The following is a 16,258-nucleotide window of genomic DNA, read 5'->3' as shown; positions in this document are numbered from 1 at the left end:
TAAATGCTGACTTAACTATAAACTAATACTAAACATGTAAATGAATTCTTATCTATTCTATCTTGTAACTCTCTTTGATTACTTCTACAGCTGATTAGTCTGCGGAATAAATAGACATAATGGTCTATACCTATTTATGGATAAGAATTCAGGATATTACTATATAAAGTAATATCCTCCAAATATTATATACCTTTTAGATAATATATTAATTAACAACCTTTGAGTGTTAATTTCATGTAACGATACACCCCGTTACACCTAGCCTGTCACGCCTCAGCTCATCCTGAGTCTGAGTGACGGACTTCGCCGTAGCATGGCTCTGTCCCTCGGACGCGGATCTGCGCTGACCGAGCACGAAGGCCTACAACTGCTCCAATTGAGCAACATGTTGCTCTACCAAAAAGGAAGTAATTTTTAGACTTGAAAATATTTAATCGTATTAAATATAAATACCTATTTTTACCAATCATAAAATGCCATCTCTGTAGATAACGCTAACATGTATTGCGAGCGTATCTTTCTAGATACCTTTTCGCATAACGGATGACGCTAGATATCATCCTTCCTAATGTGCACTCATGTGCATCACATACGCAAGTGTGGGTAACAATATGAATCGGTGGTCTAGTTACTTTAATTAAGTTATTGACCATCCCCTTAAGTTCACCAAGTGTACTTAACGGGGACTGTGTAACATCAGGGCAACTTTAGCCCGGTACAATTACCGCGGCCACTTTGGGTTAGTCTTCTCATACATCTGGAGTTTGTGCACATAAATTTAATCAAAAGGATTGCCTGTAACAGTGCCCCGCTAAAAAAACACTGCGTGTTAGTATTGCGCTCGCAATCCCGTCAATAGTAAAGATTTCCACGCAATAGATACAGCTCTTGGTAGTCGCCAGAATCCTCAATAAAAAGATGACGAAGAAATAGTGATGTCAATATCAGACAAAAATCATTCAGACAGAGAGGGACACCATCTCCTTTGTGATTTATTGATTACACTTATATTTGATGTCATAATTCAATTTTAATAACAGCATCTTCAAGCTTTCCAATTGTTGACGCTCTTTACATTCGGAAGGCTGACTTTTCTACCTCCAAACTAAATCACGCGCCCTATGCTTTTCTCTAGAAAAGTCATTGTGATGTTTCAGGTGTTTGAAGAGTATTATTACGTCTATGCGCCTGACTATACTCGACTAGTAGCTGATACGTAGAAAGTACTTTTACCGCTGATCTGTTTGCTCAAGAACAGAAGCTAAAGCCACCAATTGATGTTCACAATTGCTTCGCTCGACTATGGCTCAGTCGCTCGAGTCGCACCGCTCCAAATTCTTCACGTTCGAAGACGCCAAGATCAGTTTTACCCTCATCTGCTGTATATGCGGCATCGGTACGCTCGCTATGCCTTCGAATTTTGCTCGAGCTGGCCCAGTATACGGCACGTTCGCCATGCTGTTTATGGCATTTGCAAACATTTATGCAACAGTGGCGCTTTCACGTGTCATTCTTGTGGCACCACCGTCGGTCAAGACATTTAGTGACGTGGGCGACTGGGTGCTCGGCAGGACTGGACGCTACCTCGTCAATGTGTCGCAACTACTCGTGTGTCTGCTGCTGCCGTGTGCTTTCCTGGTTCTAGGTAGCACATTGCTCGACGTCCTGTTCCCAAACGCATTCAGCCAAATCTTTTGGATCATCTTCATGGCTATTACCGCTATCCCAGCTTGTTTAATTCCAACGCTCAAAGCAGCAGCAAGCATGTCGTTTATCGGATGCATGGGTACAATCACTGCAGATATTGTGGGTGTAAGTGTTCTAGTCTGGGAAATGCGAGGCCACCCGACTGCGCCATCTCCTGATATCTCGTTGCACCAAGTGCTTACTGCGTTCGGAAACTTGTCGCTTGCCTATGGCGTCGCGGTCTTGATCCCAGACTTGCAGCGCCAGCATTCGCAGCCGAAACGGATGCCACGTGTGATTGCAGTGAGTCTCGGTATCGGCTCGATTTTCTTCTTAGCTGTGGCCATCGCGGGTTATGTTTCTGGCGGCTGTCAGCTCTCGGCAAACTTGCTCTTCTCGATCGTAAACATCGCAGACCCATCTTCGCCCTCGGCGCTAGGGTTTGTATCAAACCACGGCGCTGTCATCTTAGCGTATCTCTTTATGCATGTGCACGTTGTCATTGTTCTATCGACGGTGCTTCATCCGCCGTTCTATATGGCCGAGCGTTTCCTCCTAGGCATGCACAAGGAACCCGTCGACGCTACGGTAAATCTCCAGGCCGAAATTGACAGTAACGATGGATATGAAGACATGCGCGTCAAACTGTCGACGAGCGTTCTCGTTACCAGCATTCATGAACAAGCAGCGAAACACCTAAAGAGCAATGACGACTCGGACATTGAATCTCAAACCACTTTCGCCCAGCGCAAGCTAAAAGAAAAGGAGCATGATGACGCGCAACTTTCCGACTACAGTGGCTCAGCCAATGTGTTTCGCTACGTCATACTGCGCCTTGCCATCGTTGCGGTCCTCGTAGTGGCTGCCATTGGATTTCGCTCGCACTTTCTGGACCTCGTGGATTTTACAGGCGCGTCTGCCATTACCGTCTGCTGCCTGGTCCTACCGCTTCTATTTTATATAAAGGTCTTTTGGCGTGAATTGGCCATAATCGAGCGTGTAATAGCTGTCGTAGTGATGTTCGTGTGCACTGGTGTGGGGGGCTACGTCATGATTGACGCTGGTAAAAAGCTCTTTTACCCGGAGCTGGACAGCGTGACGTTCCCATACTGCGCGGACGAGTACCAATCGAAACCGTACTATGTGCGCAATTCAACACTTGGCACAGCGTGAATGGAAAGACAGAGCCACTACAGGCATCTCGCCTTCTGAGTGATAAATGGAAAGATACCAAACGTCTGAAAAAGTATATTTTATAATTAACATTTTCTAAGTATAGCAACACAAAGACCAAACGTCACTGATAAGAATTGGCATTTTTCATCGTCGTGGCCGTCTCTCCGACAGAATTATAACTCAATGATGTTATCGATCTCTTTATTTCTCCTAGTCTCGCTCCATGTTGCGGATATGAAGGGTACCTAAGCCGAAAGTAATGCCACATGGCATCGATGCTAGCCTTTCTTGCTCGTTGTTGCTGTAAAATGCTGGAAACCTTTATTTTACAAAAAGGAATGACTAAAACGTGGTAAACCTTAAAAATCAAAATCGCCGAGTCTTTTAAAGAGCTAGTCTATCCTAACCATGCATGCACAGCTTTGCAGATGCTGCATCCGGATGTCGAGAAATACTTTGTCATACTTTCATACAGTCTCGATATGATCAGTTACTTTTGAACACCCGCTTAGACACTAGCACAAAGCATGTCTCCGCTGTCTGAATCAAGTCTTACAATAAATGGGGAGGTGCAGAAGGCTTACTCGCAAGGAAGATCCCAACGTTTTCACCATGATATGCAGTTTCTTTAAAATTGGTACGCTGTCCATGCCACCAAATTTTCCCCGTGCCGCACCAGGTCCTCACGACATTTGGCAACTTGGCATTGGCGTATGGCGCGTCTGTTGTCGTGCCTGACCTAAAGCGACAGCATTCAGAGCCTAGACGCATGTCCCGGATCATCTTTGTGAGTTTGAAAGCTGGGTTCGCGCATTTTCTGGCCGTAGCCATTGCTGGTTACGCTGCTGGCTGCTGCCAGCTCTCAGGAATCTCCTCTTCTCCGTTGTGGACATCCAGGACCGGACATCGGTTTCTGCGCTTGGTTTCATGCCTCATCGAGGTGCTATTATTACAACATACGTTTTCATGCATGTTCACATTGTCATCGCCTTTTCGACGATCACTCAGCCGGCGTTCTATATGGCTGAACGTTTCATTTTCAGCATGCACAAGACCGTCGCAGATGATGTCAGTCCAGCGAGCAAGCGCATGTTCTCGAAACGTGGATTAGCGATATCGAAACTTGAAAGCAATTACAGGTATAGCGTCTTGAGTACCTCAAGTATAAAATTGATGGTGGAGCAGCATTAATAGGGCATCGCGCAGGATTAACTTTGTATAAAGTAATCACACGTCGCAGCTAGTAACAAATTCTTATTTCATGTCTGACCTTATCTGGTCGTGAAAAATACGAGATAATCCTTCTTTTTGTATTAATCTTCCTGAGATACGAGTCCGTATCTCTTCGACATGACACCGCAATGAGACTGTTATTGCAAATCACGCGTGATTTTTAAATGGATAGGCTGCACCACTTGTCCTCCTTGACTTTGTTGCGCCACCAGCAGCCAACAGTACAGACTGATTCCAACAGTCATTTCCTCTTTAGTTGGTATCTATTGCCATGCCACCTATCGAAGGCTCTCCATTCTACACGCTCGAGGATGCAAAGATCAGCTTTAACATTTTTTGCTGCTTCTGTGGCATCGGCTCATTGTCTATGCCGTCCAATTACGCGCGAGCTGGACCGATCTATGCCACCATAGCGCTGCTGCTGATGGCGTTTGCAAATATTTATGCAACGATTGCTTTGTCTAAAGTTATCTACGCTTCCCCACCCTCGGTCAAAACGTTTTCAGACGTCGGTGGTTGGGTATTTGGCTCCACTGGCCGCTATGTTGTCATGACTTCGCAATTACTCATTTGCCTGCTACTGCCGTGCGCATTCTTGGTGCTGGGAAGTATACTACTCGACGTGCTGTTTCCAAACGCCTTTAGCCAGACCTTTTGGATGATATTTATGGCAATTACCGTCATTCCAGTATGCTTGATCCCGACGCTAAAGGAGGCAGCTTCGATCGCGCTCGTTGGATGCCTCGGCACAATTTTTGCCGATGTTATTGGCGTGTCTATTCTCGAATGGGAAATGCGAGGGCATCCATCGATTCCCGAGCCTCATGTGACGATACACCAAGTGCTCACTGCCTTTGGAAATCTTGCACTCGCGTTCGGAGCCGCTGTAGTCATCCCAGATCTGCAACGACAGCACTCCCAACCAGAGCGAATGCCACGCATCATTTTAGTAAGCATGGGTATTGGTTCGGCTTTTTTCTTGGCCATTGCCATTTCTGGTTACGCAGCTGGCGGGTGCCAGCTTTCGGGTAATCTTCTCTTTTCGATCGTCAATACGTCAGACCCGTACGAAACGTCGGCTTTGGGCTTTATTCCGAATCGTGGAGCTGTCATCATGGCTTATATGTTCATGCATGTGCACATTGTGATCGCATTTTCGACAATTACAATGCCAGCATTCTACATGGCGGAAAGATTCCTTTTGGGAATGCATAAAAACCTGTCTATGGTCGACCAAGAGCAAGGCATAGTTGTGCGCGAGAAGGCCTCTCCAGTAGTGGGTGCATCGCCTGCACCTTCCAATACCGAGTGCAATTTCGTGAACAGCGGCGTCTCCATCACGCCTTTAGTCGCGGCTTACGACGAATCCACCGAGTACAGCGGCAAGATGAACGTTTTTCGCTACATTCTTCTTCGTTTAAGTATTCTCATTCTGCTGGTGATAGCGTCAATTTTCTTTCGAGACAATTTTCTAGACCTTGTGGACTTTACGGGTGCATCGGCCGTCACGATAGGTTGTCTGGTGCTACCTTTGCTGTTTTACCTAAAAGTGTTCGGAAAGAAGCTCCCGATGTACGAACGCGTCGGATGTACCGTCATTATCATTGTCTGCATTGCACTTGGCGCATACGTCATGATTTATGCGGGACAAAATCTATTTAGTCCGGTCTCGAGCTCGACAACATTTCCTTACTGCACAGAAGCGGACCAGTCAAGTCCGTACTACGTTCTTGATTCTGTCGCTTTCAATTGACCAGTGCAATAAGATAAGCGTAGTCGTTAACACAATAGATAGTAATTTCAAATTTCTACTTAAGGTACCGTCTGTCGCTTCAACTCTAAAAAGAAAATTTATCGACAGAAATCTTGATACTAAAATTGACTTAGTTGCTTCAATATAATTTTTAGAATGATTAAATATAGATAAATTTGTTAAAATGACAACTGTAATGTAAAATATTGCGTGAGATGTTTAAAAGCAAATGATTTTTTCCACCGAACTAGATGGAATTTCCAATGTATCATTTATAATATTTGTTGTGTCTGTTAAAAGAATAAGTTGGATCTACATGTATCCTATCAAATTGCCTGAATAGCAGACTTTTTGGTGGTGTACAGTTCTTCTATAAATTAATTTATCTTTCGCAACATAAAGACAGATAAAATCTGTAACGAGAAGTGGAACATTTTTAAAACTTAAATATATGTGATTATATGAATATCAATAACATTTAAAATGGTAAAGGTATTTCGGGCCTAGAATATTTGCTTAAGAAGTTATTAATAATGATAGCGTGGATCCTTTGATAAATAACCACAATTTGTTTGGCAGGCTGTGAGTAGCCGAAATTATAGGGTCGACCCCATCCGCTTCGTTTTAATGCAGGGACAAGGCCCAAGTGACTCGAAGGCACAAACCGCCGTAGATACCTAGATACAGCAAACAAAGTAATGAACAGTCTCTAGTTTTTTTGCTTCACACACGTCAAAGTACATTCACACGTATCAGTTTGGTTTTGTAACGGGCTAGAGTTGCCCTAATGTTACACAGTCCCCATTAAGTAGATTTGGTACTTAAGGGGATGGTCAATTACTAAATAATTGTAATTAGACCCAACACTCGGGTGTGGTGCACATTTGTGACCAACCCTTGTGGATGTGATGCACATGGGTGCATTCACATTAGGAGGGATGACGCCCAGCGTCATCTTTGATGACGGCTAGCGTCATCAGTTACGCGATGTATCTATAAAGATACGCTCGTAATACATATTAAATGATATCTATAGAGATAACATTTTAATTGGTAAAAATAGGTATTTGTATTTAATTCTATTAAATATAAATCAGTCTGAAAATTACTACCTACTTGGGAAGTGCGCACGAGGAGACGGATTACCGCTCCCGAGACGTCACTTCACCAGAGTTCTTAGTGTGTTGGATGAGGTCGCTTGCGCGCCCACCACAACTTCCTCACTGCACGCAAGAGAAGCAGGTGCAAACCGCTTCCTCGCTGTGCTAGGGTGTGTGCTTAAGTAGAGCGTGGCCGCATTACGACGTGCCCGCCTACAGGTTTCATACCAAGCTACAGCACTAGAGTTTTAATATGCATTGCACACTTCTCTCGCCTGTACTTGTTACAATTGCAGCACATCACGACCTACGAATGCGTACAAAGTGAAAGTTCGCGGTCAGCTCGCCCCTTGAAAAATTACCTGAGGCAAGACCCCCATTTTTGTGAGATGTGCTGGGTAAGATGCACAGTATAGAGCATACTGAGACAATCCGTCACCTTTAATAACAGGATGTTCCAGTGAAATATTCTTGTATAGAGGCATTTGTCGACTACGAAAATGGTGTCGTCCGGCCCTTTAAAGGATTGCGTCTATCAGTGGTACTACGATGCATTTTATCAGTACAGCTTAAAGGTTTAGTGGGAAGATCATTATAACCTTTCTTATTTGGTTCCGCGAAGCGGAATAGGTCGTCGGCCACCATGTCACCCACCTCCTACTCCATTGGAGGTGACTGGGGTATGTCATTTGTTAATGACATTGCAGATGACAGGGACAAGTCACCTGCTACACCAATTGTAGGTGACTGGCCCAAGTCACCTGCACCGACCGACTCAGTGGCGACTGAGAAGGCCGCCGGATCACCCGGGACCGAGTCTGTCAAACCTTTGAGTTTTAACGTGACTACCAAAGAGGTTATGACGAGGTTGTTTAACTTGTCGGACCACTTTGGTGGGGAGTCATCATCAGATGGCTCCGAGGGCGATGACCACCTGGTGACGTTATTATGCGTCATCAGGAACTATGTGGTCGCGAAGGTAAGAGTGCTGGTGGTGGTGCTCGTTTGCATCACTAATAGGGAGTGAATCTAAGGATCGCTCACAGGACCAAGTTAACGCTAACGTTAACAGGAGAGGGACCACAATACGTTGCGGTTCGTTCCTGAAAAGGGACCTTGGTTACCCTCTAAGAGAAACCTCATTCGTTGGTCTGGTATATGACCAACGATCAATATCATATTCCGTTGTTCGACCCATCCAGGCTTCACAAGCCTGGTGAGGATGAAATGGAATTCTTCATCGATGCCTTTTACCGACATCGGTGGTACACTTGCAAACGGGCAAAGGATGTGAAACCTTTGTTCCAAGCTTGGACAGCCTTTGTACAGAATGTACACAACATAGGCCGTAAGGTTGGCTTGATAAGCTAAACGCTTTCCGTGAACGGTTCGAGAAACGGACCGTAGTCAGTGCACGCCATGAGTTGCACCATTTGTCTAGAGAGGCAGGGATCCCTTGTCTCTCGTGGAGGGACTCATGCCCATGCTGTTTTACGAGTCCAGGTCATGCCTCTAAGAAACCATATTCCTTCAAAGATCCCCATTGGAGGACTCTCATCTCTTGCGAGATGCATCAAGGGATTGAGAACCTCCAATCCCTTTTGCGGGCGCGGGTAGCGCTCGTTCTCCGATAGACCTTCTGCCGAGGAGGATGGGTCTTGTCATACTGCAAGACGAGACCCGGAACGTCCAACATCAGTTGGGAACGAGGTTTCCAACTGATGTTCCGAGGGTAGGTACCCTCGCCAATGAACAAGATAAGTCGATCGAACCCCATTGCCTGACGGTGGTTCAAGAGACTTTCAACAACAAAGCGCTTCTCACCACCTGAATCTATTAATGGGCGTTGAGTGGGAGGAATGATCGGGTTCGCCTCGTTTGACGAGTCTGATTCAGCATCGTGATTTGTATCACACCCTTTACTATCCAAGGGAGAATCTCGATCACGAGCGATCCCGTCGTCGCGAGTTAGCTGATGGTCAATAATGTTTCTCGTGACCAGTTGATAAGTTGTGCGCAGATTGCGACCGACCAACTGGCGAGCGAAAGGACAGATCAGTCCCTTCAAAACGAGCTGTTGACAGCTCGTCAGAAGATCTCTTACTCGAAGGAAAGAGTGGATCGTCTGGTTCAAGAGAATCAGACCCTGTCCCGAGACAATAAGGCTTTGGCTCGGAATTGTTGACCGTTCCGGTGTAATTAGGAGACTAGGTTATTAATTTAAATGGAAAGTATTTTTGCTCTTCCATTTTTGTTAGAGTTCCGTTTCTGTCGGTACACCACATCAGCGATGGAATCCTGTACGCAACGGACCACTGCTTCTCTAGCCAGCAGGAAATCACCTGCCGACTCGGTTTCTTTTTTAGTGCGACCGGCTCGCACTGCGGAGATATTAATCTCTGCATTGTTGAAAGTATTATTATTCTATAATAGTATTGTTTTCAATGCTGAGTCTTTCAGCATCGTTGTCTGCTTTTATGTTGGTTAACTCAACATTGGTATCCTTCGCTTTGACCGTAGTGCTAATGCGTGATGGGCAAGAGCTAAAAGCTTCTTTGCTCAAGCGAGTCCCTCCCGCCCTTAAATAAGAGTTCCTCTGAAACCGGGTAGGAATAGGTGGGTGGCGTAAGCCATTCACGAAAAACGGCGTATGCTTCGAAGAAGCATGCATGAATTGTTAATGGCAAATTCTACCATCGGCAAGAACTCGCTCCAACTCTTAAAAGAGTGGATGTATCCATAAAGTATCTCTTTGAGAATACGTTTTGCACGCTTCGTCTGACCATCTGTTTCAGGGTGATCAGAGGTTGGCATTTTTAACTGTGTTTCAAGTGATTTGAACACTGTTTGTTAAAATATCGCCGTGAATCTAGGGTCTCGATTTAAGACCAGTTCATGGGGTAACCAATGGAGTCGAAATATCGCGTCAATAAAGACACGAGCATAGCCGTTGGCTGTGATTGACGCCGGAACGGCAGTAAGATGTAACATCTTGCTAAAACGGTCTTCGAAAACAAGAATACCATTATTCTTGTGGGTGTCTTTGGGGAATCCGAAGACGAAGTCCATAGATACGGACTACCAACACTCTGCCAGAACAGGCAGAGGTTGCATCATGGTACTCATACCTGATACGTAATCGCAAATCACTATAATTAGGGATGACCATACGAGGTGTGTCGCCAGCCATGGCTGTAAAATACAATAAGCCATTGCGTGTTGTATATCGATCTGTTGAGGATCTATACAATTTCGACAATCCTTTCAAGGATTATTGGGATGGATTTTCTAAGGTAATCCATCAGCCCTTTAAGAGCCTTATCTTCTTGATAAGCTCTTCTAACGTCGTCGAAAAATGTTGACGACGGAAAACTTATTGTTGCAACAGTGACCTTATGCTCACTGTTAATTTGCGCAACCGGCTCAAATCCGGGCCAGCGTGAATGGCCATCAGCGACGACGTTAAGTCGTCCTGGTTTATACTCGACGGAGAAGCTATACATGGCGAAAAAAGGCAACCATCTCGCCATACTTTGGGAGAGGTGTGGACTGTTTAAGGCCGTGCGTAAAGACGCCTGGTCCGTGTATATACTGAACGATCAATCTCTCAAGAGATAGACCCTAAACTTAGCCAGTGCATATTTCATGGCAAGGAGTTCCTTGCCATGCACTGGGTAGTTGCTTTTAGCTGGTTGACGCTGACGCGATTAATAACAGACAACGCGCTTCGCGCCGTCTGTGTCATATTGCATCAACGCACAGCCGATGGAAAAATCGCTGGCGTCACAGACCGCATGAAAAGGTGGATCTTGGTTAGCAGTCGCCAGGATTGGCGATTGCATCAAGCGTTTTTGATATTCTTGAAGGAACGCTGACTATCAGCGTTCTATGACCACTTTACATTTTTCTTCAACAAAGAAGAAAGATGTAATTAATTTCGGCTTAATTGCGCGAGTACTTGTGCGGGTACCGAGAAACTTTAAAAATCCCTTTACATCGACTGGCACAGGCCAATCGGTGATCACCTTGATCTTTTCTGGATTCGGGCGTACAGCGTGTTGACGCACGATGCACCCACTTGCAGCAAATATACACGTCTTGAGATTTGCATACAACTTGTGCTTACGCATAAGTGTAAGAGCTTTCGAACATCGATACGATGTACTTCACCACCCGACTTTTGGTTCATGGCTCTGCTATGGACGAAAACGTCATCAAAATAGCTCGGCGCGAAATCCCGCACCGATCTCAACAGATTAGTAACACATCTGTTGAATGTCGCAGGGGCATTACTAAGTCCTTGTGGCATGACTAGCCACTCTCATAGCATACCGCATGGGGTACTTATTGCTGTGAACGGAATATCCTGCTCACGCAAAAGGATCTGATAGAATTCATCCATTAGATCCATTGACGAAAAGATCGTACTCTTTGACATACCATCAATGGTTACGTATTTTCGTGGTATCGGCGTTTGAGCCGGTACTGTTGCAGCGTTCACTTTATTGAATGCATGCACTGTAACGGGGTGTATCGTAACATGAAATTAACACTTAAAGGTTGTTAATTAATATATTATCTAAAAGGTAGATAATATGTGGCGGATATTACTTTATATAGTAATATCCTGAATTCTTATCCATAAATAGGTATAGGCCATTATATCTATTTATTCCGCAGACTAATCAGCTGCAGGAGTAATTAAAGAGAGTTACGAATAAGATAGAGATAAGACTTCATTCACATGTTTAGTATTAGGTTATAGTTAAGTTAGCATTTACAAAGATAGATTAACAGACACTTAACTATATTTAATACAGTTTTCATTTTACCCTCTTAAGTCTACTTGTCTTAAGAGAAGTCTTCCTCTGCACGTACAGTGTACGTCACCTAACGTAAGGCACCACTCACAACTGAAGCAGTGTGAAGTGGACTTGTACTGAAACAGTACAAGTCGTAGTGCCCCGTTACAGTATGTCAGGCTGAGCGATTTGGTTTGTGCGGATTGCTCCAACGCTGTCCTTCATCTGCTGTACGGACTTGAGAAAACCCAGCGCGCCGCCATCCTGTTGCAGCCAGATTGTCTCAAGCAACTCGAGTGCTTTCTGAGCATCTACGACAGCGATTCCTGCTCGTCCTCAGGCTGAGTCGGGAGGTGGTCCTCAATGATTTCATCCACGTCTGGAATGTATGATGTGATCCGCTCGGTAGGATAGTCTAGCAGGTTGCGGATGTTCATCACGATAGGATACCTGAAGCGTCTAATCTGATGTTCCATCTCCACCATGACTTCATTGTCAAGGCACTGCTCCTCTAGGACTGGTGCAGCATCAGCTGGTTCTGACCGGATGTTGCAATGCCGGTAACAGTTATGGATGGTCTCAATGCGGACATCGTTAGACCAAGTTGAGACTGACACCTAGATAGCATGAAAGATGTTTATCTTTGCCGGCTCAACGACACCATTGTCGAGATCCTGAAGGAGCATACGGGAGAAGCTGCGCCTAGTAGGCTTTGAGGTTGCGTAGGATACCCTGGTCGCACGGCTGAAGCTTCGACGTCATGTTGGGCGAAATATAGTAGATTGTCGTGTTGCGAATTGCGATTCGCTGCGACAGATCAGCAAGCAGGACGTGTGCACTGCAGTTGTCCAGGATCAGCAGCACCTTGCGGTTTGCCATTCTCCCATCGAAGTCCCTCAGTCACTCCAAGATGATAATTTGTGTTATCTAGGCCTTCTTGTTGCTGCGATACTGATAGCCAAGGTTCTGGAGATTGACATGGCGGGAGCAGCGAGAAGTGGCGTAGTGCCAATGATCCATAGGGGCCTCTGTCGGACCCATCACCATTGCAGTAGACAGTCACATTTATTCCTTGTTTGCTTTCACCCCTTCAGCTCCCTGTTGCAAGCGAAGTGTCAGCTTGAAACAGAAGAGTTGCATTAGCCACCAGATAACAAAATTTGGTGTCCTTCGCAGAGTGCTTACCTGCATCCGATAGAACAAGCCAGTCTCACCCATGTTGTAGATATTCTTCCATTTATACTAATTGAGGACCTCGCATAAGGGAGAAAGCGCATCCTCCTCATCAACCATGTCCATCGCGCCGCTCTCTCCGAACTGCGATAGGCGCGGATTCCATTCAGAGCTATATAGGATTCCAGCCATCCGTTGGAAAGCTGAAATAGTTCATGTCCTGGACAAAGAAGGTCCAAAATCCGCTCTGCATGTTCACGGGCAACGTCTCCGCTAAGACTGATACGATCCGAATGGGCATTAAACCAAGCCAGCAGAGCTGATTCCATCAGTGAATACATTACTGCTGTCTTCTGAAAGTCGAAGATGGTCTGCCTTCTTCTTCGGCGTGCTGGAGACCGTCGCCTGGCTGACCCCCAGCTGATATTTGTCCTGAAGTCAATTGACAAGCTGTGCCTAGATCAGTGCGGGATTCTATGTGTAATGTTTGCAGAGAGCCACACGGACATCGTCCGTCATTGTGGCGTGCTCCTCCCAGAGGCATTGTTGATGCGCTGCTGAGTTCTTCTTGGGGATTGTGGGAGAGGCCTTTCTTTTATAACCACATCCCTCCAAAAAAGCGAAATAATTAATTTATCTGTGGGATACTACACCTGTCTAAAATTCTAAACTTTTTAAATTTATCAGGAAAGGGCGTCCCAACATTATTAATTTAGACAGGTTATACTGTAGTCGTTATTCAAAAATAGTCACAAATCTGAGTATTGTTATTTAATATTTCTCAATTGAAACGTATGATGTTAGCATACTCGCCGCTATCGACGTGTACACGCCCGTCGAAAGGTCGGTGAAAATATACTCGTCTTGTTCCACGAGACGGAAGAGTCATGCCGGTAACCTCCCAGATGGGAAGGCTTTTTATAAATCTTATACACGATTTGCGTTCGACAAGTCTCATTTTAAATAGCTGAGCTTCTAACGCGATAGTGTCATAAAAATCATTTTCCAAGTCTGAGCATCTTCACAAAAAGATGCATGATACTAGCTAGACTCATTCACGGTCTCAATTGCCAACCCTACTAAAGCATGGGCTATTTGCGCACGTACAAGCACTAAATAGCTCATGGCGTAAGTAATCAAGCGTTTGCGGGCCAAGACTTTTAAGGGGACTAAATAATCATGACGGGGCATATATTAAAGCCCACTCGCGCCCACCTATTATTTGCTGCCTGATTACTATTGCTCAAAGAGCGCATCCGCAGCGACAGGACCTTCCATGAAGAATTAAGCAACTTGGAACGAAAAATCGAGGAAATAAGAGCCTACAGAATTCATAGTATCATTCTCCTGATCGAATAAAGAATCCGTACCATATGAAGTGCCGAAAACCATATTTTTTATGGCTGTGCCAAATCGAAATTGTGCACTGCAATTTGCCAGAGTAGCAACCATGCAACGGAATATAAAATTGTAATGGGGCATACTTCGGTTGAAGTGTACAATTCACAACACACCTTTTGCTATTAAGAACTTAGATAATAAATAAAGGGGAATGTTATTTCCACCCCACCATTTCGTTATTTCCACCCCATGCAAAAAAATACCGTCGCTGCCAACTTGATTCCGATTAGCCAATCAGAAGCATTATGTATAACGCTTCGCATATTTATTTATATGGGCGGAAAAAGACAAATAAGGGGTGGAAAAAATAATGACGGGTGGAAAAAATAATGACGGGTGGAAATAACAAATGCTGGGGTGGAATGGCAAGTTGATGAAGTGGATAAAAAATACTTATTTAAGAGCCAGATATTCGGCGTTAAGGGCACCTGCGTGCATTGTGACCCTTATTCCTGCAAATACTGCAAAGTCTTCAACGAATTGCTGCTTATACAATCTCAAATTCAGATGGATAAAAGGACTTATTTAAAAGAGCCAGAGATTGAGCGATGGGGCACCTGCGTGCATTTTGACCTGATTGTATGCAAAGTTTCGAGCAATCCGCTACTTGAACAAACTCAAATTCAGATGGATCTCGTTGCCTTGATGATTGATGCACATTATTATTTTTTGTGACGGTCTAGATCCAGTTGAGCGACCACGAGTACGCTAAGGGACAGAATTCTTGGAGCCATATCATCCAGACTGCAATTTATCGTAGCTGTTCCCATAATGGTTTCTTGATGGCGATACTCCACCATGTTGTAACGTTCTTTGACAGCCTCTAATATGGTGGCAACATTTTGTCTACCCACTTCAGGCATGGCTGCAGGCGCAGCTGCATCCAAGCGCCATTAATGGTGGAAACTCTTAACAGTGAGAGGGCGGCCACTTCTTAGAAAAGCAGATTATTTGATGCTGACAGGGTATTCCATTCTTGAATTACACGCAACTGAACAGGTTATGGTGGCATTGGTAGGATCTTCAGATAACTCATAGCTCAAAGCATTTTCCTAGTGCGTATATTGAAATGCGGCGCACTACAGCAAAGAAAGGGATTTTCTGTGTTTGTGCATGACTTGCATTCGCTCCTACGACAGCTAAACACCAAGATTTTCAATCTGGGCTTAAGCAGCATGAGCTACGCGAGTTTGTACATCACCCAAGTTTTTTCCGGAACACTTATGTAGCTCTTTAACATATGATGAAGCCCTTCAGCTCTCGATGATGTGACGTGGCCAAAATGCATGCAATTCCTGGTGTATGCGTAAATAAATTAATTTTTATGTGTCAGACAGGTGGTATCCGGATAGGCCAGCATGTTAGGCAGTGCAGTATATGTTGAGTGCATGCTTATCATGAGATTGATTTACACTTCCTCTGATTTCGAATAGATTACATCTGTCCGACTCTTCACGAATTTATTCCAGTCATCCCCAGGTCCAAAAAACTTACGACAATTTGCTAGAGCGTTTTTTTAAATATGTTAAACGCATAGAAGATGGGTTGAGGTGGGAAATGTTATTTCAGGGCATTCTTTAGGGCAAATTCTCGGTCTGTTGTGATTGTCTGTGGCAGTTGATCGAGAGCCCAAAGGTAGTCCGCTTCACGTTCATGCCTGATGAAAGCAATAGCAATTGGGAGGAAGTGTTGAAGCTTGTGACACCAGTGATATGGAGGATCCGGCATTATGAATCGATCACAGATATCCTTACGCTTTGGTGGTGGACTGCACCTATCTAGGTGCAGTCCGCCACCAAAGCGTATGGATGTCTGTAAAGGAGTTCCACAGATTTTTGGCTGGCATAGAATAGGTGTGAAAAGATGATGATAATCATCTTTCACACCTATAAACCCACTCTGCATGATGCAGAATGTCAAATAGAGCGTCC

The 16,258-nt window shown here is 44.7% G+C and overlaps 3 protein-coding genes across 3 annotated transcripts; 2 read left to right on the top strand and 1 right to left on the bottom strand.

Moving 5' to 3' along the window:
• Positions 1 to 1,305: 1,305 nt before the first annotated feature.
• On the top strand, positions 1,306 to 2,862 carry CCR75_006784 (uncharacterized protein; the record flags this gene model as incomplete). The annotated part of the gene is made up of 1 exon (XM_067964851.1): positions 1,306 to 2,862. One exon carries the CDS (start codon positions 1,306 to 1,308, stop codon positions 2,860 to 2,862), a length of 1,557 nt encoding a protein of 518 aa, XP_067817324.1.
• A 530-nt stretch (positions 2,863 to 3,392) lies between these two features.
• CCR75_006782 (uncharacterized protein) lies at positions 3,393 to 5,851 on the top strand (the record flags this gene model as incomplete). The annotated part of the gene is made up of 4 exons (XM_067964849.1): positions 3,393 to 3,468; positions 3,489 to 3,669; positions 3,693 to 4,027; positions 4,386 to 5,851. 4 exons carry the CDS (start codon positions 3,393 to 3,395, stop codon positions 5,849 to 5,851), a joined length of 2,058 nt encoding a protein of 685 aa, XP_067817282.1.
• CCR75_006783 (uncharacterized protein) lies at positions 3,418 to 3,696 on the bottom strand (the record flags this gene model as incomplete). The annotated part of the gene is made up of 1 exon (XM_067964850.1): positions 3,418 to 3,696. The coding sequence occupies one exon, from the start codon at positions 3,694 to 3,696 to the stop codon at positions 3,418 to 3,420; it is 279 nt and encodes a 92-aa protein (XP_067817283.1).
• Positions 5,852 to 16,258: the final 10,407 nt, after the last annotated feature.

Source organism: Bremia lactucae, linkage group LG3 (genome assembly GCF_004359215.1).
Source record: "Bremia lactucae strain SF5 linkage group LG3, whole genome shotgun sequence".
NCBI classification, from domain to species: domain Eukaryota; phylum Oomycota; class Peronosporomycetes; order Peronosporales; family Peronosporaceae; genus Bremia; species Bremia lactucae.
Note: the sequence above shows the minus strand (reverse complement) of the source record. Positions and strands in the feature narration are given on the sequence as shown.